Below are 23,106 nucleotides of genomic sequence, written 5' to 3'. Positions count from 1 at the left end.
ATAATCATAATTAAGTATTTATTATTATTATATATTTTTTGAATGCATACACTTGTTAGTTGCAGTGATAATATAACAGTTCTTTATACTGCAATAATTGACACAAAACAACCGTTATAGTATTACGTTTGCACATTAGTGTCGGTGATGTCGCTTTAAAATAGATAAAATTATAATTTAATTGTGTTAACTAGCCTTCAACGCAGTGTATCCAGAAATAGGCACGTTAAAAATTGGAAATAATGTCAAGCCTGAGATTCGCAATTTTTCTTTTATTGGCTGCTACAATTAGAGCTGCTGATACTGATTGTCCGTCCTTAAATGATGCTGATAATCTCTCACAGACACAGTTAATTGAACGCCTTACACACGGTTGCCGTTATGATCGTCTGGAGCGGCCGGTTAGCTACACCGAATCGAATGGTGCACGCCTGCCTATAGACGTGTATGTGCGTGCTTACATTTACTTCATGCAAAACTTGGAAGCGCATGATTTGCAGTTCAAAATACATGTGTTGCTGCAGCTCCGATATCTCGATCCGCGTTTAACTTTCCGTAAAGTGGCGCCAAAACGAAGACAGCCTATTTTGGGTGAGAAACAATTACGAGACACGCTTTGGATGCCGCACATTTTTCTGGCAAATGAAAGGGATTCAAGTTTGCTAGGTAAACTTTCTAGTAATAATTCAAGTGTGCATTTATGGTTTGTATTTTTTGTTTTTTATATTTTGTATTTTTTTTTGCTTTTTATTTTTTGTAGTTTTTTTCTTGTATTGTTTTTTTTTTTGTAATGTTTTTTTTTTTTTTTGTATTTTATTTTTTTTTTTTTTTTTTTGTATTTTTTTTGTATTTTTTTTTTGTATTTTTTTTTTTGTATTTTTTTTTTTTTTTTTTTTTTTTTTTTTTTTTTTTTTTTTTTTCATTTTTTTTTTTTTTTTTTTTTTTTTTTTTATTTTTTTTTATTTTTTTTTTATTTTTTTTTTTTATTTTTTTTTTTGCATTTTTTGGTAGTTTTTTGTATTGTGTTTAATTTTTTCATTTTGCATTTGTTTTTTTTTTTTTTTTTAATTTTTTCAGGTACTAATGAAAAGGATATACTGACATCAATTTCACCCGATGGCACCGTAATCATATCGTCACGCATTAAAGCTACACTCTATTGTTGGATGAATTTGCAGAAATTCCCTTTCGATGAGCAACAGTGCAGCACAATATTAGAGAGTTGGATGTATAATACATCTGAGCTCGTGTTGCATTGGGAACAAAAGCGTCCAATAACGCTCGATCCGGCGCTACACCTAACCGAATACATGCTGCATGGTGCTTGGTCTAATGAAACTGTAGTCAATGCCGATTTAAATGACTTGCGGCATGGTGCTTTCGCTGGCAATTACAGCTCACTAAGTTTCACTGTACATTTAACGCGTCAAGTCGGCTTCTATGTGATGGATTATTTTCTACCCTCAATGCTTATAGTGGCAATATCTTGGGTGTCCTTCTGGTTGCAAGCAGATCAAGCCCCACCGCGCATCATGCTGGGCACCAGCACTATGCTAACATTTATAACACTGGCCTCAGCACAAGGTTGTAGTGAACAAATTCAATTAATGTTTCTCATATATTCAAAATTTTTTTTGTTCTCTATTAATAGGTAAAACTTTACCCAAGGTTAGTTACATAAAAGTTTCGGAAGTGTGGTTCCTCGGTTGTACACTCTTCATTTTCGGCAGTCTCATCGAATTCGCTTTCGTCAACACAATTTGGCGTCGCAAACGTAATGTGGATGTGAAAAAAATGAATAGCAAACATATACTCAAATCAACATTGTCGCCACGCTCCAAACGACGTGCCACTGGACGCTCGCGTTCTTTCTGCGTGCCACCAGCAAGTACACAAAAAGAAAACGAACCATTTAATAATTATCTTACGGTACATAATATACCGATACACACGATACATGAGCATGAAGCGGTGGATAATCTATCGAAATCGACTAGTTTTAGTAGCACAACATTAAATACTGGCGATTCAATGCCTTACAAAAAAGCAGATTTGGCAAGCGTTGAAATGGGCGAGGAGCATCACAACATCGGCTGGACCACGCTGACACCGCAGGAAATATCCATGTGGATCGATCGCAAGGCACGTTGTATATTTCCTTTAGCTTTTCTAGTTTTCAATGCATTCTTTTGGACATTTGTCTATGTTGTTTAATTTTAGTGCTATTTTAGTGCTTACGGCACACTTAAATGCTTTTAGTGTTATTTAACTGCTGCGTAGTTTTTTTTTTTTTTTTATTTTTAGTTTTTTTTTTATTGTGTTTGTGCATTTCCTATTATTTTATTTTTCTTTTTATGTGTGCTTATTTATTATTTTCGACCAAGTTAAAAAATCCATTGTTATTGTTATATTACTAATTTTATTCTTAAATTGGTTATATATATTTTTAAAATTATGTAATACAAATTGTAAATGCTCTAGGAATCTCGGTTCTACTTAAAAGTAAATGTGAAAAAATTTTGTTCGCAATTATATCCGGCCAGTTGACCAGCAGTGAATTTGGCATTTCTACATACACACATACAGGGATTGCACACTTATTTTACGCCACTGAATCAAAGTTCTTTGTTTGCATCATATTTGCCGGCATCGCCTTTCTGCTTTGATTTTTGTTTCTTTTTCGACTGCTTAGTTGTTTTAGCTGTATCATAATCGTCATCATCATCATCGTTATCGTCTTCGCTGTCCACAGGCGGCAATGTCTCCTGCAAGCATTTACGGTCATCCTGCGCCAACACAGCGTCCTCACAGAGATGTGCTATCAGTGTTTTATCATCTTGATGCTTGAAATACCACTCGGAGATTGTGTCCTCATAGTTTTCAAGCAGATTTTCACACTGTGTCTTCATTTGTGTCACTTCTACAGGCGGCTTATCCCACAATTCGTATGGTATGCCTAAATCGACTTTTACACCTTTGTCGACAAGTCCATGCAGCGCTTTGAAGGTTTGCGACATGCCTTTGGCAAAGCGTGTGCTATCTGTGCGCTCCTTGTGTAAATTGTATTCTAAAACACGGTTGCAAACATTCTCCATTGACTCGAGCAGACGCAGTTCGCTGCGACGATACTGCGTGCGCTTCTTTGGCTTCACATCGTCGAGCGAGTAGCTGCAGATAAATAAGCATTATTGTTAAGTATAAAAACTAATTTTCAACAAAATATTCCTTTATTTTCAGCCTACCCCATTTCGATGACATCGTGCGATTTGCCGGTTTCCTTTAGGCGCTCCTGCAGTTCGGTGGCTAGTATCTTGCAAGCTTCACAGCGATTGGCGAAGCGCACACCCTCTTTTTCCTCAGGTCCTGCGTGCACCGAGCACAACAGCAATGGTAATATTACTATTACTTGCCGCAACAACATAGCGACGTATTTGTTAAATTACTTCTTATAATTGAATTAATTGTATTTGTACAGCTGGTTGTTTTGAATAAATTATTCTGCGAATGCAATTTTCTGCAGAAAGTAAAACAGAATCTGACGTGTTGTTTACCGGCACTTAAATGTTGCCGTACTGTGACATTTGGGTGGGCAAGGCAGTGCATAATCATATGTAGGTAAAGTAGTGCAACTGGTTTGTGTTTTTGCTACACTGCTAGACCGATGGTTTGTGTTTTTGCTACACTGCTAGATCGACGGTTCGTGTACGTGGTGTTTTTTTTTGGCGGCGGTTGCTTGCTGGGCACTTCTGCTCGCCTGGTGCAATTCCCGAAAATTTCGATTTGGCTGCAAAGCACGCGACGGGGGTTGTTCAAAAAATCAATTTCGTTATTTCTTGGCGTAGTATGGCGATATGGGTATCAAATGAAAGGGAATTGAAAGGGCTTTCATAAAATGAACAAATTAATTAATTTAAATACACAATATACTAAATATTTTTTTTTTGTAAAAAATTTATTTTTATTAAATATATTTTTAAAGTATTGTATTTAAAATGATTTTTAGACATGTACGAGCTTGTTTATGCATATTATGAAAGAAATTAACCATGATAAAAATAATTTTTATAAATATTTCCACAATTTTTACATTGTTTTAAATTGTTAATCCCTAAATTTATTTATACATATATTTTTCCTTAAATATACATATTAGCTTAAAATTTTTTGTTTCAATTATTATAATTTGTAAAGTTTAATTTATAAATAAATTCGTTAATATTTTTGTTGTTTTTGGCTTGATGTTTTGATGCATGCTAATTGCATTTTAGTGCTACAGATCACAAGACATGCGCTCCAACTTCAATTGTTGCTGGTGCTGCTGCTGCTGTTGCAAAGCACTTGCGATCGGCAAGCAGAATTCAATATTGTTGTTGTTGTGCCCGCTGCCATCTGCATTACAAATGCCACCAAAATTTACAGGTGAGCTTTGGCCTACACTCACGTCTTCTACAATTTTTATGAAATCATTGTTGTTATTGCTTTTGTTGTTATTAGCAGCGCGACTGCTAGCGGCATGGCTGACGCTCGACGCATTGCTGTTGGCTTGAAAACCGGCGAAGGAACGCACCTGCAAGAAGAGACCACTATTGAGCAGACGAGCTTGGTGTTCCTGCGCTTTGGCGCGCAGACAGGCGATGGAGTTGTTGCTGCAAGAGGAAAAGAAAGTCAATTTTTATGGTTTTTAATGCGACGCAAATCTCAAACGCACCGAAATGTGTCCGGATCATGATCGAGCGTTGCGTACGCAGCCGCCGCTCCATTTCCATGATGATGTAAACCGCTTACAGCGCCGCCTGTACCACTACCACCAGCAGTAGTGGCAGCACTACTTGCCGCAGCGGCCGCCGCTGCCGCTGCCACAGCCGTGTTCATAATCATGTGGAAATCTTTGCTTGTCGCCGCACCAGCGCTGGCATTGGCCGCATCCATGAGCGGATGGTAAGAGGGTTGTGCGGTTGGGGGCACTAGCGCTTGCTGAAACAAATGTCGCTGATGTTGTTGCAATGGTGACAGCTGTAATGCCAGCGATGCTGTTGAGGTATGCGATGTCGGCGGTGAGGGACTGCTTAAATCGATGTGCGGCGACGATGATGAAGCTGTGGTAGCTGTGGGTGTGGTCGCATTTGAGGATATGTGCGTGCGCTCGTGCGTCGGTCCCGGACTAACTACATTTAACGACTCGGTGGAGGAGCTGAGCCGGTGCGCTTCGTCATTAGATTTCGAACCAGCCGAATCTTCGTGATCGCTAACGCCGGAGTCGTCTTTGAATGTCTGCTGGGCTTCTATCGACTTGCGATGCATGCCTAAAAGGGTGGAAGAGCAGACCTTAGTACGAAATTTTGATGTTTTGTAAAAATGGTAAAAAAAGCAAGTTTTTATGAAATATTTTTAAAATTGGAATGAGTGGCGGCTTGTTCTTCAGTTTTGGACAAAAGTTTGGGGTTGGTAGCGTTCGAAGTCATCTCACCGTAGGTCCAGGAAACGTGTTGTTTCAACGCAATCAGACCATAGGGGAGAAATTTTAGATGAGTGTGGTTCGCTGGGCAAGCAAAGAGATGGTTAGAGTCTTGGGGGAACTCATTGTACGATGGTCTATTCTGGATAATTAGGAGTTTAACAAGCTACAGCATCCAGAACGACGTAACGCGAGGGCCACTCTTGGTTCTCGGATCAACTCGAACTCTTCGTTTGCAATGGGTGGGCGTTTGACTTCAAGTGCGCCATACTCTGCTAAGGAGTCGGTGACGATGTAAATAGTAATGAAGTGAGTTGCGTCCGAAGTCTTGTCGACATACTGTTCCATCGACTCTGCAAAGATGGTTTCTGCGAAAACATCCCAGCAGAAACTGCTTGAAGGGACCTCATTATATTTCTTGAGCAGAAGCATGCGGTCCTCGCTGTGCCAATGGTCAACTGGAGGCATCAAGAGACATAATTTAATAGTCGGGAGAGCAGTATTTTGCAACGGGAATGTTTTCTAACGCTACAACAACAACAACAACAACCTTTTGTACACGAGTTTCAGACACTTTAATACAACAACAAACGCGATTTAAACTGGTATGTAGACAAGAAAATATTTTATTGAACCGCTACCGCTAAGTCAGTCATTCCAAGCACACAAAAACAATATATCCATATATTTGCCTTAACTGTAATCTTAATGTCTCTTTATTATTAATTTCTAATTAGAAAGAGAGATGTCACTATAATGCGGCTCATACGCCCCCCAGCTCCCCTCCACTTATACGAAATGAGAGATTGAAAGCGTTTTTAATTGAAATTATCAAAGCGATTAAAGGACATAAATTGAAGGCGGTGGAAAATTAAAAATGTCAAGCAGATTGCGAGAAGAAACGAAGGCGTACGAATGTATTTATGGCACGATTGTATTGAATAGCAATGAAATGCGGCCGGGTACTTATGTGGTGGGCGGCGACAGCGGGTGGTTGGGTTGGCTGTTTTGACAGCAGTTAATAAATGAAATAAAATAAAACGGAATCAAATGAAAATTGCCATTTTAAATCCGCGTTAAGCTACTTGAAGTCAACAAAGACGCGTAAACACACACACACACACACCAACAAAAAATTTTAAGGATATAAGCACATACATATGTATATTTATACCAATATATATACGAAAATATATGAATAAATAAGAGAAGACTTACAACAAAAACAAGTACACACATACTTGAGGGTCGAGGCGGAGTTGTGGTGTGGCCATATGTCATGCGTTTGACTAGATTACGTGTACAAGTAGCCTCAGCGTGGCGTATTGACGCTGCAGCGCAACGATTTTATGGGCCAGTTGCAGGGGTTAGGGGTTAGGAGGGTAATTGTAAGTGGTTGCAATGGCAAAGCAATGAGCAATGAAAGAGAACTAAACTGCAAGGCAAGTGCTTAAAAACACAACAAATAGGATCAGTTGGAGATTAGCCAGAGAACAATGGAAATTGGGTATTAAAGATATAGGGATTGAGACAACAGCATTGCCAGATTTTATAATTATTTTAAACTTTTTCTAAAATTATTGTTAGAATTTAAATATGTAAACAAGAAAAAAATAAAGATATTACTTACAAAATCAAAAATAAAATTAATAATAAAATAATAAAAAAATAGAAGTAAAATTAAAAATTAAAAATTAAAATTAAAAATAAAATTAAAATTCGTTGAATTTAAAAAATTTAATCTGAATGTAAAATAAAAAAAACGAAAAAAATAAAGAAAAAAATTAGAAATTCAAAAAAATTAGAAATTCGAAAAAATCGATTTTTTTTGCATATTTTTATAGAATAACCCTTCAAAGAAAATGTCCCTAAGAGAATTTTTCGAAATTCAAATTATTTTACGAGTTACAGCTCATTTTGTGACTCCGACTCCGACTGCGCGCGACTAGTTCTCAAACTTTAAACTCGTTTTTCTCATAACTACTTTTCTAGAAACGGTGTGCATGATATCTTATATTATTTATGTTTTGTATTCAAGTTCTATAGTCAAAAAAATTTTAATTTTTTTATCTCAACAATCAATATACATATGTCAAAAAATTAAAAATTTAGTATATTATTTTTATACATGTATGTACAATGTATTAGGTGGGTCAAAAAAGCGATTGTTATTTTCGCTTGGTATTCTGAAAAATTGGCTAATAAACATCTCAAAGAAAAGCTTTCCAAGTATGAGCTCTAAAATTTAACGGGAAGTTCTTCCGCCTTACGGTTTTCTATCTTTTCTTATTATCAGATAAAAAAAATGTATCTCGCTTCCAACTACTTGAAAAAATAGTTCATGGGTTTTATAGGAAATGGAATGCTCGTCAAAGAGGTCTACAACGATTTGTTCATAAATCTAACCGTTAAAAGGTAAAAATTTAATTATTTTAAGGTAAACATATTTTTTCCAGTTTCCTGTGTACAAATGAATAAGTAATTAATCTAACGGTATAGAACTTTGCAAGAATAACGCCTTTATAATATGCCACCATAGGACCAAAAATTGCCCAAATCCAATGAAAACTTAGGGGCTTAAACCCTAAGTTCCGAATATTTGGAGTTGACTTTTGATCGAAAATATCGGACAAAATAGGTAAGACTTTGTTCATTATTTTAAAATTCTTAATTTATTCCTGAAAATCTATGTCGTCGCCCTCAAAGTAATCACCGTTGGTCCCTATACACTTGTATCAAGTTTTTTTCAATCCTTGAAAAATCAATTTCCGAAAAAGCCCTCAACGCGCGAACCGATTCACGTTTAATGACTCCAATGGACTCAAAACGGTTTCCCTGAAGCGGTTGTTTGGGTTTGCTGAATAGATAGAAGTCACACGAAGCTAAATCAGGCAAATACGGTATTGTACGGCACGATATTGGTTGAACGTTTGGTGAAAAACTTACGAAGAATCATGCAAAAACCAAGAGTTGTCGGCCCATAATTCCCGTTTGAGCTTCGCGCAAACGACGCATAACACTCGAATAGTATTTCCCGGTTGACAAGTTGGCTCACCTTTGCCACGATATTCGGCCGTCTGTTTCCGGGTCGTAAGCATTACATCTCAGACTAATCGCCAGAATAATACGTTTCATGACGTTCTGGTAGTCGGAAAGCATTTTTTCACAGACCTTAACGCGAAGCTGTTTTCCTAAAAAATTTAATGATTTTGGAACAATCGTGCTTTCACTTTTCTTGGGCCCAAATGAACTTTCAAAATGGTTTTCACTGACCTTTCAGATAGTCCAAAATACTCATTGCTTTTTATTTTGATATTTGTGGTTTGGTGCATCATGAATTTCTTCCCAAGGGACAGACATTCAATAAGGAGTTCTATTTGGTCACATTGAGGCATTCACGTGAAAATATCCGTCGAAAACGTTCCGAATTTTGGAAGAACAATTCATGGATTTACATGATAATGCACTATGGCATCGAACCATGACTGAAATGTGTTCGATTGAAGAGATAAAACAAAATTTGGTAATAGAGCTGAAGGCCATCCCAAAAAGTTCTTATGAAAAGTGTTTCGAGGACTGGAAAAATCGATGGCAAAAGTGTATTACATCTGGGAGGGTTACTTTGAAGGCGATAAAATAAATATTTTAATTACAACTACCTTATACTTTTTTGTCACAATTCGGTTGCGCCCGAACTTAGCGCTTTCTTACTTGTTTGTTGTAGCATTTATCGTCGTTCTCTTGCATTTATTAAGCGATTATTAACAATAAAAGGATCAAGTTAGCGTATAATGTGTACAATGAGCAGAAATTGCAGCAGCACGTACCTGCCTTCATCAAACTACGCCAAAGCCCAAGTGTGAAGGGCGATAGGACAAAAGTGGAAGCGCACACAGATAATACAAAGACTGGGCTAGTTTTGGTGAACGGGGCATTGTGAGTACGCAAAGCATAAATTTACACCCCTCAAATGCATAAATGAGCGAAAGATGAATATATTTATTAGTTTTCATTGTTGTTGTTGCGCTACCAGTTGCTCATCACCCCTCAGCTCGATGGCAGTTAGCAAGTTGTTGTTGTAGAGCGACAATTGTCTATTGAATATTTTATGCGACCTAATGTCTATCTGTGGCTAATCCGCAAAGTCATTTCTACTAATTCAATAGAAATGCTTCACGGCGGGCGGCGGGTGGAGTGAGGTACGTAGGTAGTTAATATTATGAACATATGACGCAAATCGGCGACAACATGAATTCGTCATGCACTTCAAATATGTTCACAATTTTCAAAATTTTCATTGTTGTAGATTGTTTGTTGTAAAACAAAAGAGTTTGTGAAAAAATTAAAGATGGATTAAAAAATAATTTGTAATCTACAAATGTTAGCAGTACTACAATCTACCGTTATTTCTGTTTTGCGCATAAGTATTTGCATAATGAAAAAAGTAAATTTGATAAATTTTTGCATTTACTTTCCGTCTCCATACCTAGTAGCCACGGTGCCACTGACTCGTTCTCCTTAGCCGATTTGATGATGGTCTCCGGCAGTGGCAACGAATGGCGCACCATCGCTCCATACAATCCGTACTCGGCCATGATTGTGCTGCGTCCCCAACATTTCTCCGTTTTGCGCCATTTCGCGCGGCGGTTTTGAAACCAAACCTGAAAGTGAGAGAGGAAAAATAATATTTGACGATGGGTTTCCAAATGATTTTAAGAGTTTTATTCGAATATAAAGAGTTAGACTAGACATAATGACCGTTTCAAATAATCGTAACGAATATATGTATATGACAACATTATAACGACATCGAAAAGATTTCTCTAATAAGCCCTTTTACGAGATTAGTCCGATAAGTACTTAGCCTGAAAAAGAAAACTTTTGGAAAAATGGAACGATTCTCCTACAATATGTTTGCTGAAGGTCAGCCAAATAGACATCCGTGGTTGTGATAACTTCCCGATTCCAGCCAAATTTCTGTCCCACGAGAACTTTTTCAAGTTTAAAAACAGCAAACAGACAGTCGTATGAAGTCAAATCTAGAGAATAAGGTGGATGGGCAGAGTTTGTATCATAATTCGATCAATGGCGACAGCAGAGGTCACTTTTTGACTTCAAAAATGGAGGTTTCTTCACTAATAATTCTGCACAGAGGACTACGGTGACCTTGTGAATCTTTCTTCGCAGCAGATTCGCCGAATAAAATCAACAGTCCCGACTGTTCCTACATCTCTGATGTGTACCAGAGTATTGCGGATGGATTGTTTCACCGATGGTCAAATTGCGCTCAAACAGCGACAAATACTGCGCGAAACTGGTCTCATGGTTGCCTGGAGTGTGCCAACTCTGCAACCAGCCATCGCGCCGACAGCTTTCTAATGTCCAATTGCTCTTTCAGTATATAACTCATCAAACCTTTTGTAATGCCTACGGCCTCAACTATCTCACCCACCTTTTATTTAATCGCATCATCGACTGACCGAAAAGAGATAATGTTTCAATTTTTCTAAAATCAGGCTGAAAGTTAGACAGTAGCCACCAAGAAAAAGGCCTTACATTATAATAAGAACCATGAGGTTATGCGCTTATCTGTATGCTTTATCTGTATGTCCAATAAAATGTAGAGTCTTAGCAAAAACACCGAATAATTTACGAAACATTTCATCTATTAGTTATTCAAAACCAAAAATGAAATAATAACGACCATTATTTCGGATGTGCCTATAAAATAAGTGTGTCACTTTGCTATTGTAAAGTCATTTATCATATCTACTCGAAGAAACGCATTTGACAACGAACTAAAACGCACCATCCACCCACCAGCTCTGCAAATCTGAGCTAAGATCCGCCATAATGCATACTCGCATACGCCAGCGATAATTCACATTCCACTTCGGAATGTCTTTTAACAAATTATGCAAATTTTTCCGCGCAACATTTTGGCCCACGACTCAGTCAGCCGAGGAAGGTTGCTCGCGAACAAGTGAAAGGGTAATCTAAGACAAATCTCAACACACAGAGTACGTTGTGTTTGACTTTTCGCCGCGAAACGCAGTCGGCTAACGAAGCATCATTACTTTTGAAAGCGAAGGAGAAGTGGGTATGGGTAAACAAAGTGACAGGCAATGTTTTCATATTCACTAGTTAACAGTTTATTTTTTTCCAATACTACGAAAGTCAAAAATACCGAAAAGGTCGTGTAAAATAAATCTAGCGCGACAGTGAGCACTTTTTTGGCAAGTAAAAGTGAAAACGTAATATTGGAGAGCAGATGTACAAGCCAAGTGCTTACGCTCGCCAGTTGGCAAAGCCATAACACGAACTCAACCCACTCGTTTAGTCACTCAAGGCGCATCAGACGCTGCTTTTTTAAGGGTTTGTTTTTTTTCTGGCCCGCTACACTTTATAACTAATAGCCGAACTAAGCGATTTGATGGACCAGAAAAATGATGACTTCTTCAACTGCTGGCTGGTAGTGTAGGGGGAGGGTTATTTTGGTTTGCTTTCAATGCCATCCACTAGCTATTTGAACCTTTCGTTTTTTTATTGTCTGCTTTTATTTACACATTAGTTGATACTTGCTGTTGCGGGTTCTAGATGGTTTAGTACCATGTCGTCTCAATCTCAATTTATGCATTTATAATATGGTGACTTCCTGTTATGTGTGTATATTTACTGCTCAATGTGTCAGAGACAGGTTTTTACGAGCGACACTTGGGTCAAGAGTGTTAAATATGTTATATCTCTTCTAGCTCTATGTATTAACTTTTCCCAGGTTTGGTGGACAAGCCATAGAGTTTACGAGAGTACGATCCGATTTACAGTGATTTGAGTTGAAATCAAGCATGGATTCACAGTATTTCCGAAATTAAGTTTGTCCTTCAAGACTAAGGATAGCCTGGATCTTTTTATTGCGAATCATCAATAAACCTTGGGATCTAAAAATAATTGTTAGAGAACTTAAAATCATGCTCTTTAGGTATGCATTCATTTTTAGCATTTCGAGAGTTCGAACAAAGTCTCTCCATGATAAAATTGCCATAAAGTGACTAAAGGACACCTAACCACGAAGAAACTGACCAAAGCTTTGAGATTCAGTAATTATTGAAATACGCAAAGCAGCATTTGGAAAATTAGGAACTCATCCAGTAAACTACGGATCACAGTAAAGGTAGAGGTAATGAGTGGAAGAAGTTTCAGGGCTGGTGAGATCAATATTCTATAAAATTAGAAAGTCAGAGCCACCCTCTTTTAAGATAGTTGACAACTTTATGTTACAATTTAAGCCGTATCAATAAATACTTGGCAGAAAAGGGCTTTTTTTGTTTCATTGGTGTGGACTGGACTAAATTAAAGTGGAGTTCTGTATAGAGTAAGAAAAAGAAGGCTTATGATTCGACATGTATCATGGACCTTGTGGGTGGACAAATGCTCGGGGCAGACAAATACTCGTGGCAGACAACTTCTGTTTCCGAAGTTAGTAGCGGTAGATGAAGTCCGCTTCAGAGTTTGTTAGCCCTTCCACCCATTTATTAGGGAGCAAGTAGATTCCGTTCATTTTTGAATACACCTGTTAGTTCCTATAAAGCTTACAAAGTATTTTATCTATACATTTGCAGTCTAAAACTCAAAAGGCTGAATTTTCTGCTTACAAAACGTTCGCTTTATTGAAAACTTTAAATTTTAGGTTTTGGTTCAAGAGCAATGAATCTATCATCTCCCGTTCATGTATTTCCTACTGGGTTATTTTAAAATTTATTTGTTGTTATTGCCATTTTCTTTGCGCTTTTCGCCTCAAGTGCCCAAATATGTAAAATCACATGCATGAGTGTCTGTATGTACTATATGTGTAAGTAAAGTACATAAAATGCAGTGAATCGGTTAAATGTTGTGGAAGATAATCTAATTTGGTCACTTATATGCGAATATTTGAATATTATTTGCTATTTTGTCATTAAACATTAAATGTAATTGTGTACAGGACTTCAGTGTGTTTGGTAGGGTTGAAGCTGTCTCAGGATTTAGCCATCCCAAGTACACATGTACACACATACAACCTAATAACGGCATTTGGGAGTTTATTTCGGCTAAAATTTGTGGAATAATATTTTGGAGATTTGTCATTCGCATTTTATTACAAATGTTGAATTTTTAAATATGGAGTAGAGAATTTTAAATACTCGTTGGTATAATTTTGAAAATCTATAGATATTTTTTTACAATTTATATTTAGATATTATTTCAGTTAAATATTGGTCTTCATTAAGGATGATTCTTAAATATAAATCTTCAATAATCAGTTACTGTTTGAGACGGAGAAAAACACTATAACGGGTTTTCAATAAGAGCGCTACAAAAACGGTTTGGGATATCAATGAAATTCTTTGTTCCTGTGAAAGTACACTCGATTTCTTTTGCAGGGCCACCAGCGGCACACTTGCAGCAGCCCAGACGCTGATCTCAATTTTCGACGGTTTTAAAGCATAATCGGCCGATACTGCTGCAATTTCATGTTCGATATTGGTACGAAGTTCATCAATCGTCGCTGGCTTGTTGGCATAGACTAACACATAGGAAATAGTCTAACGATGTCCAATCGCACGACCGTGGCGGCCAATTGACTGACCAACCAAACTTGGTTTTCAATAAATCGATTGCGACATTCGCTGTGTGGCTTGTGGCGCCGTCATGTTGGAACCACATATTGTCCAAGTCCATATCATCCAATTGGAATCAAAAATATTTTGGTATCATTGAGCGGTAGCGATTCCTATTCACAGAAACGTGCCGATCTTGTTCATCACGGAAGAAGTACGACCCAATGATGCTGCCGGCCCATAAACCTCAACATATTGTAATTCTTTCGGGATGCAATGGTGACTCATGGAGTACGTGTGGATTGCTGCCTGATCAATAACGCATATTTTGATTATTGACCATGCCATTCAGCCAGAAATGAGCCTCATCACTGTAGATAATTCAAATTTTTCCACTAGACGCTCAATTGTTGATCTGACAGAACGATAATGACGGTCATAAATTGAACGTAGCGCTCTTAAAGTTGAGGCCACTGACTGCGAATTTCGGTAGTAAATTTTAATAATTCCGACTCGTTGTTTGATCGTATACCTTTCCATGATGAAATGGCAAACCTTACTGAAGAGAAATGTCAAAAGAGCGGGAAAAATATGGCGTCACTTGCTGTCCCTATCGGTCTACTTTTGAAGCTTCCATATTGAAAAATCAGTTATAAGTGCAAGAACTGAAGCCGCTTGAGCTTCCGAAGCGACATACCTTCGTTTTATGTGATCTTGAAAACTTCGAAGAAGAACCGATTTTTTCGAGCCAAATTTTGTTCAGCCATGAGGCCTATTTCTGGCTCGATGGGTATGTGAACAAGCAAAATAGCCGCATTTAAGACGAAGAGCAACCTGAGTGATTTAAGAGATGTCATTCCATCCAGAAAAAAATGGTTTGTTGTGGTTTGTGGGCCGGTGGAATCATTAATCAATGGATTTATTGAAAGAACACTTCGGTGAGCAGATAATTTCACGTTTTGGGCCTGTCGATTGGCCACCGAGATCGCGTGACATCACACCGTTTTCTTGTGGAAAAATGTAAGTCTAAAGTCTATGCGGACGATTCCGCTTCTAATATTTGGAGCAAAATATCATGCGTGTCATTCGCCAGTTTCCAGTCGAAATGCTCCACTCAAGGGATGGACCATTTGAGACGTAGTCTCATTAAATTTCAAATTTCAGTACTTTTTATAATAAAAAAAGTATGGAATCTCAAAATGCATCACCCTTTATTAACATATCCAGCGAATTTGTTAATTTTAACAAAGTAAATATACGGAAAACCCTCTCCATTTTACTTTTACCGCCTGAGTGTCAGTGACTTAATTGAATTTGTTGTAAGAAAATTAAATTATCAAACAGTTTGTCACATGATAACAACATCTACAACATGACAAGCAATAAGTGTTTACTGTTATTCATGTGTTTTTTGAAAAAGCGCCGGTAGGATTAAATTTGAATTTGAGCTTGAAAGATTTGTTCCTGCTTTGGACGCCTTTATGAGTTTATTTAAGGGATAATTTCCATGTGGTAAGTTCTTGAATAGAATAAAGTTGTTTAATAACACTAGTTTACCGTCATTATTCGACTGTGATGTTAGAGGCTGTTTCTAGCTAATTTTAACTTTTCAAAACTAAAAAGAAAGTAAAAACTTCCTAACACTTAGGATTTTTTGTGTTGTAGTCATGGTGTGTAGAGGTAAACTAATATCATTTATTAAAATGACAAAAATGTAGTGATTGAAAATTTTGAACTCAAATTCGTAATCAGGACACCTCAAGGATCCCAACAAAGGCCTCTTAGCACATCAGTCGCATCATCAGAAATAGTGGACGAGATTGCCAAGAATGGTGTACGGCTAACACCCGAAAACGTGATCAATGTTGGGAAATCCATGTATTGTCTGTATGGTAAAGAAAATTAAACTCGATGGAACGAGCTACTTGGAGGCAAAAGTCATGTCCAAACAATAGATCGGAAGTACATACACACACTCAGAAGAGAATGTAGGAACATGCCTGGAATACTAACTGGTCACTGTCTAGTGGCGACATACGCCCGCAGAATTGGGGCTGATTGATCGAGATGACTGCAATAATTGTCTAGAGCAAGGTAATATGGAAATCATGGAACTTGTCTCGCATTGGCAAGACTATGCTGTAAGGATCTGAGGTCCCCACAGTATGATACAATGGAGGAAGAGATAGTGTGGCCACAGAGTGTTAAAATTCGAGTGAAGCGCAGGCAACCTAAGAGATGACCACTACTCATGGACCTAGTAATTGAACTCCATCGATACCGTAAAGCACCAAAACGGGTCTTATCGTGGCTCATTGGCCCACCAGATTAACCTAACCTAACCTTTTATTGTATTAATTTATCTTAAACTGCAGATAAATATAAATAAAATTATAAAAATAAATATAATAATAAATTTAAGGGTTTTCGAGTCAGTTACCAAAATGATTCTAGCCAGAGCGCATGTATTAATATTGCTTCCGTAAACTAGATTCCACCTTTGCTTGTTAAACTCAGATTGACTTATATCCGACCGGTAATTCTAACTATTAACACACATATACATACATTTTATGTGTATACATATGTATACCTTAGCAGAGATTTAATCGTATTACAAACTTGGCACACTGTCTTTGGTTCGAACTACAACAGAATTTACTACTAATTGTGGTTTAAATTACCACAGGAAAACTGGCGTTAATATGCAGGAGGTGATTTTCTATGAATTTGTGTGTACACATGTTGTTGTAGGGTGCATCCGAAGCAACCTTAATTGAAATATCTCACAAGGCAACTGGTATTGTGCTGCAAGTTTGCAGTTTAACTGTTATATGCATATCATATGTACTATGTATGACTGTATATGTGTTTGTAGTACTGTGGGCAAAAAATAGTAAGACTTTTTAATTTAAATTTCAAGCGAAAATCTATTCTTCGAAATTTTTTTTTCTAATTTGGTATGACTGTCAGAGACTTCTGTGCCAAATGGGTCATCAAAATAATCATTAGTGTTTAGTATACGCTTACTTTTCTGAAGTACATACAGTGCATTCGGCGATTTTTACGATGAGTGGAATTATTCAACTAAGAAGCTCCATTAAATTTTGTGAGCGGAAACAAATTTCTAAAGCCGAAAAGTTCAGAATGTTGGAAAAGCCCTTCGGTGATAATTGCTTGACGCGAAGAAGCGGTTTTGATTGGAACAAATTATTCAAAAAGGGTCGATAACGCGTTGATGCCGAACAACATTCTGGCCGGCCAACAACATTAACTGATGGTCAACACGTCCATAAAGTAAAAGAATTGGTGCTTGCGAATCGACGATTAATCATCAGAAGGAGCAGTGAAAATCATTTTGAAAGATCATTCGGACCTAAGAAAAGTGATGGATTAGTTCCAAAAACACTAAATTTTTTCGAACAACAGCGTCATGTTAAAGTCAGTGAAACAATGCTTTCTGAGTACCAGGATGTCATGAAACGTATTATTACTGGCGACGAGTCTTGGAGCTATGCTTACGACCCGGAAGCGGACGTCTGTGAAACAATGCTTTCCAACTACCAGAATGTCCTGAAACATATTATTACTGACGATGAGTTTCTATGTTTACGACCCAGAATCAGACGGCCGCATATCATGGCAAAGGTGATCCGAAGCCGAAAAACTACGTCAACGCTGTTTGAAAATCAAGGTTATGTTCACAGATTTCTTCGATTATCGAGGTATGGTGCACTTCGAATTCCTTCCGACCAGCCAAACTGACAACAAGGAATAGTATTTGAGTGTTATGCGTCGTTTGCGTGCAGCTATTCGCAAAAAGCGGTCGGAATTATGGTCGACAACTCTTGGTTTTGGCGATAATGCACCGCCGCATACTACATTGAGTCTTCGCAAGTTTTACGACTAATTTTCAACCGAAACCACCGTACTCGTCTGAATTTAGATGCGATGGATCACTATCGCATTTAGCTTTCATTCAAACTGATCGATCAAATCGTGATAAAGTGTACAAATATCCTTTTTATGCTATAAGATATACACCTGTGAAGGTTATTATAACTGCAGTGCATTTTAAGGTAATGTTTTGTCTTTCCTCCTTTTTATTATTAAATCTACTTTTCTTCAACTATTATTTTTTCCGATATCTCCTTCCTTTTTGTTTTAGTGATTCGAAGCCGAAAAAACTACGTCAACGCTGTTCGAAAATCAAGGTTATGTTCACAGTTTTCTTCGATTATCGAGGTATGGTGCACTCCGAACTCTTTCCGACCAGCCAAACCGCTATCCGGTTCCGTTATCTCCTTTGTTTTAGGTTAAGATCTCGATTCTAACAGGGAGCTCACTTGGGGAGCTTAGAATCATCAGAAATTTGTTGAGACGGCTCATGTCAGTTTTGACTATTTCTTCTGATTTGCCGAAGGTAAGACTACCGATATATTTTAGCCTCAGCCGTGCAAAGAATGGATATTGGTGAAGAAAGTGCCTGCCTGTTTCCATCTCATCCTCCTTCATACAACTTTGATAACTACCGTCCAACAAGATTTTTGGCCTTACCGCATGAATGCCTATTAGACAGTGTTCATTAAGAACTCCTTTGAACGTTGCTCAAGGCAAATAGTTCAGTAGACCTCCTGCGTGCTACTATAGGTCGAGAGGATCTCGCGGTCGCGCAGGCGCGTTCAAGCTTTTTAGCAAGTATGCATATTTTTTCGAGCGCTCTCCACCAGACGAATGCACCATAGAACATTACTACGGTTTCGTAGAGCCAAACACTACCATTGGCGAGAGTCTTCACCTCTTCCCTATATACAGTCTGTCTAGTAGAAGCGTGATCGCCATAACTTGGAATTTATTTGTCCGATTCGTTTCAAATAAAAAACATTTTACACGTTTATAATATTTATTGTACGCAATACTTTTAATAACATGTATAGTCACCGCCATTCGCTATTATGGCCTCACACCTCCGACTCATACTTTGTACTAAGTTCTGAGCAAGTTGCCGAGGCAATCGTTTCCAAATCAGCCGAATTTGTCTTGACAACTGTTTTGCTGTCCATATCGTTTTTCCTCTGAGTTTCTGCTTTACTATTGCCCACACATTTTCTATCGGATTGGCATCAGGCGACTGTGAAGGCCAATCTAACACCTCAACACCATTTTGCTGTTTCCACTCTGCACACATGCGACTGCGATGCTTGGGGTCATTGTCTTCTTGCAAAATCCAAGAGTGTCCTCTTCTCCCGAACATCTGCGCAGCTGATGGTAATAAAGCTGTTTGATAAATTTTGTTCATCAAAACCGCATTCAAGTTGCTGGTAAACACGAAAAGGCGTCCAAATCCTTTTTCTGAGAAACATCCCCAAACATGGACCTTCACTGGGTGTTTAACAGTTCGTTGGAGCAATCGATTGTTAGCGGTACACCAAGATCGATGTATGTTACTATTTGCCCAAAATGAAGATTCATCCGTGAATATTACATTATTCCAATTCCGTTCTGAATTGGCGCGGGCCCAGGCGAGTCTTTTTTCAACGTGTGATAATGAGAGCAACGGTTTTTTAAGAGAGCTGCGGTATTTGACGTCGTTAGCGCCTAAACGTTTTCGAATCGTCTCTACCGATATTTTAGCAACACTTTTCTCTACAATTTCTTTAGCTTTACGCAACGATAAGCCCGGCTTCGTCGCAAACAAATCAAGGATCTTCTTGTCCTGCTGTGGTGAGGTCCTTTTTTTAGGGCCCCGCCCAGGCAAATCGTCGACATTTTTTACTTCTAAATACCGATTCGTCCACTTCGTTACGAATGACTTCGACTTCTTCATATATTTTGCTGCAGCTAAACGTGACATTTTCGGCCCTCTAGGGTGTAGACAAAGAAATACAGCTTCAAATCGCTTCTCGTACGCGGAACTCATTTTTTAAAACAACGTGCACTTTGAAATAGTTTCACGAAACTGACAGTTTTTGCAATGCGTACTACAAAAATGATGTCGCTACCAAGGTGCATTCAAATTATTTTGATAACGGCACTCTATGTGCAAATTTTGCCGGTCACGATTCTACTAGACAGACGGCAACCAATGCCTTCTTTCTCTTTCCTCAATGATTTGGTAATTTATTTAAATTAAATAGTTTTTGCTTTTCTTCTCATTTCTCAAACTCATTTCCTTTTATCTCCACGCTAATTTTCTTTGGTCTTCCTTTTCTCAATTAAAGCTACTTTTCAATTAACCCAGAAGGCAATATTTACATACATATGTACATACATATATACACATATGAAAACAATTACAGATCGTTACAACAAATATAGTCTTCGATTCAAAACGAACGTACAACAAATATTCGGCAGCTTTCGAACAGCTTAAGTGAAGGGACAAACTTTCGAATATACAAACGTATTTGAATACATACATACAAACATATGTACTCGTATGTACATATACAACCAATATATACAACAAATAACGCTTGGAATAATTAAAATATTGATAACCAATCAAATCTGCTGCAACAACACAAAAGCTGTGGCAACAACAATGCCAAAGCGCACAGATTTTGAAAGTATCAGCATACGCATACATACACATACACATAAATACACAGGTGCAAGTCCATCAGTTGAAGTTGGCAAAAACAAAAGTGACAAAAACAACTACAGTCAACGTTATTAAGCACTGTTAGCTGCACTTTGAAAAGACCCTGTGAGAAAAATATAACTGGATTAATGAAAACAATTTTCGAGTGTTGTCAAAAGTCTTCAGATTTTACAGCTTTTATTTTTTTTTATTACAAAATTAAGTTTTAATAACCCAAAAATATTAAAACGAGTGTTTACTAGTGCAAGCTTTTTATAACAAATTCTAGAATATTTCATTTTACAGCCTCCATGCGTTTCAGTCAGTGGCGTAGCTACAAATTCGGCCGCCCGGTACCAAGGATGTTCTGCCGCCCCCCTTTATCTACCTACCTACAAGTTTCATGAGGTGGTTCGAACAAAAGTGAATTTTTACAAAATATCTTCGATATTAAGTATATAAAATTTAGGAACTAGAAGCCACGCAAATTCTGAAGTTCTAAAATTCTCACAATACGGTTCTTGAGGAAACTGATAGTAAATTTACAAGACATCTTATTAAAAGCCATAGAAAAAACTCATTTTTGCCCTATATCTTGTACACTTTTGACACAATTTGCAGGAATTTTTGCCCGAATTGGAGTTTTTAAATACCATTTTGCCGCCCCCAAGACGTTGCGCCCGGAGCGACGGCCCCCTTCGTTAGTAGGAAAAAATCGATATGCCTAAAGGGCTACAAGCTTAGTAAATTGATGCAACAACAAATCGAAACAAATGTTATGGAATTCGTATACCTCTTTTTGTAACAAATATTTTCTTACCTTTGCATAATGCCTCGAATCGGAAGGATCTCAGCATATTTTACAATGTTTTGTTTTTAATCATAACACGGTTTTTTTATTAAAAATTATTAAAATTTCTCAAATATATGTCGTAAAGTATTATAAGCAATACATGCTTTAAGGGGGTATTCTGGTCTAAGATTTTGAAAAAATCGATTTTTTTTTTTTCGGCATATTTTCCGTCCGTGTTCACTAGAATTGTCTCCTAAACTTTAAACGCGTTTTTCTCGAAACTGCTTTTTTTGAGGTGGTTGACATGATATCTCAACCGATTCCTTTGAAATTTGGTATATATCGTCTTTTTACAATGCTCTATCGTGACTTTGGATTTCCAAAAATTTTGATTTGAAGTATTTTTTAAAAAATTTGAAAAGGTCGAAAAAATCCTTCAAAAATTTTTTTTTTTTCAAGTTGTCGCCATTTTATTTTATTTTTTTTTTTTTTTGAAAATGGTCAAACCGATAACAACATCCTTACTAATGAAGAATCTTCTTGATTTTTGTGTTTTAGATCTTTATGAGGGTTGAAATCATGTCAACCAGGACGCAACGTTTTTTTGAAGCCCCCACTCCACCAAAAAATTGCTGGAAAAAAAACAAAATTCGTCGAGACACGGAATTTCGTTGTTTTTTTCCTGCAACTTTTTTTTATATTATTAAAATGTCAATAAAAAATATATAAAAAAAATGGATAGTAAAAATGTTTTTCTTTTTTTTTTTTATCTTAGTTTAAAAATGCCTAAAATTCATGCGTCTAGACCAGAATACCCCCTTAAATGTTAAAAAGTAATGTTATACACTTATCTATCACATATATTCAAGAACAAATTGGCCGATCAATACAAACATACAACTATTGGTTTGTAAGTCATTAATCTGTGAAATTACACGTCTAACTTTTGTGATCTTAAAATATACGTCGAATAATAATTGCGTTTTTACGCGTCTCTTTGTAACATATGATTCTCCATTTTGAACAGATATTCCAACTCGAAACTCGCGCCTTTATAATTTAAATTAGGGAATTTTTAATGCAGACAACAAGCTCAAAATATTTTATAACAAATGTCTTCTTATAAATGCAATTAAATCAGTAAATATCTTTTGTCTTCATAAGCCATAAAAAAGTGTTTAAAGTATATATGAATCCGTGTTAAAAACGTAATTCCAATTGTCACATTTCAATAAACCAGTACTAAATATATGTATATATTCATAGATATTTCATAATTGTATTGTGCACCTAATAAATTAAAAATATTTAATGCAATAAAATTAGCTTGAAAGCACCCCACACTAACCGCAAATTATTGTTTGACTTACGTTGAGTAATGTTTGTAATAACTAAAAAAGGCAAACAGGTAAGTTAACTACGTGTATGCTTATTTTCTTTGTAACTATACACCCACTACCTGGAAAATTGTAATTAAAAACTATTGGTGCAGTCCTGCTAATTATACTACGAGTTCATCAATTCTACAAATTTCAATAGTGAGTGTATTCCAGCATTTCATTAAAGTTAAAAATTAACAAATAAACACGACAAAACAATAATAAATTAGATATATTCACATATTATTTTTTTCTTGCTTACTCACATTTTATTTTCAACCACTTTCCACAAAAACCAT

The 23,106-nt window shown here is 37.0% G+C and overlaps 3 protein-coding genes across 5 annotated transcripts in view; 1 reads left to right on the top strand and 2 right to left on the bottom strand.

Moving 5' to 3' along the window:
- Positions 1–52: 52 nt before the first annotated feature.
- Positions 53–2,558, top strand: LOC126759002 (pH-sensitive chloride channel 2). The gene is made up of 3 exons (XM_050473520.1): positions 53–666; positions 1,078–1,584; positions 1,652–2,558. The coding sequence occupies exons 1-3, from the start codon at positions 243–245 to the stop codon at positions 2,212–2,214; spliced, it is 1,494 nt and encodes a 497-aa protein (XP_050329477.1). The 5' UTR covers positions 53–242; the 3' UTR covers positions 2,215–2,558.
- On the bottom strand, positions 2,531–3,523 carry LOC126759009 (protein canopy 4). Its single transcript, XM_050473527.1, has 2 exons — positions 3,243–3,523; positions 2,531–3,168 (listed from the first exon to the last, which is right to left on the bottom strand). The coding sequence occupies exons 1-2, from the start codon at positions 3,419–3,421 to the stop codon at positions 2,616–2,618; spliced, it is 732 nt and encodes a 243-aa protein (XP_050329484.1). The 5' UTR covers positions 3,422–3,523; the 3' UTR covers positions 2,531–2,615.
- A 485-nt stretch (positions 3,524–4,008) lies between these two features.
- The window catches only part of LOC126759000 (homeobox protein aristaless), a 311,849-nt gene continuing 292,751 nt past the window's right edge, over positions 4,009–23,106 (bottom strand). For 2 of the 3 annotated variants that reach the window (XM_050473517.1, XM_050473515.1), the window contains 3 exons: positions 9,927–10,116; positions 4,709–5,303; positions 4,009–4,646 (listed from right to left, as the gene is read on the bottom strand). In XM_050473517.1, coding sequence (XP_050329474.1) covers positions 4,271–4,646; positions 4,709–5,303; positions 9,927–10,116 — 1,161 coding nt within the window. In that variant the 3' untranslated portion in view covers positions 4,009–4,270. The remainder of the gene's footprint in view (positions 4,647–4,708; positions 5,304–9,926; positions 10,117–23,106) is intronic. The other variant, XM_050473516.1, reaches the window with a different exon arrangement.

Source organism: Bactrocera neohumeralis, chromosome 5 (genome assembly GCF_024586455.1).
Source record: "Bactrocera neohumeralis isolate Rockhampton chromosome 5, APGP_CSIRO_Bneo_wtdbg2-racon-allhic-juicebox.fasta_v2, whole genome shotgun sequence".
Lineage (NCBI taxonomy): Eukaryota > Metazoa > Arthropoda > Insecta > Diptera > Tephritidae > Bactrocera > Bactrocera neohumeralis.
Note: the sequence above shows the minus strand (reverse complement) of the source record. Positions and strands in the feature narration are given on the sequence as shown.

What these genes read in the sequence shown, in the direction of transcription:
- LOC126759002 (XM_050473520.1), top strand. Translation starts at nt 243, where the DNA reads ATGTCAAGCCTGAGATTCGCAATTTTTCTTTTATTGGCTGCTACAATT. An exon ending in AAGGGATTCAAGTTTGCTAG is followed by an intron (nt 667 to 1,077) that starts GTAAACTTTCTA and finishes TAATTTTTTCAG; the next exon opens with GTACTAATGAAAAGGATATA. An exon ending in AACACTGGCCTCAGCACAAG is followed by an intron (nt 1,585 to 1,651) that starts GTTGTAGTGAAC and finishes CTCTATTAATAG; the next exon opens with GTAAAACTTTACCCAAGGTT.
- LOC126759009 (XM_050473527.1), bottom strand. Translation starts at nt 3,421, where the DNA reads ATGTTGTTGCGGCAAGTAATAGTAATATTACCATTGCTGTTGTGCTCG. An exon ending in CACGATGTCATCGAAATGGG is followed by an intron (nt 3,169 to 3,242) that starts GTAGGCTGAAAA and finishes ATTTATCTGCAG; the next exon opens with CTACTCGCTCGACGATGTGA.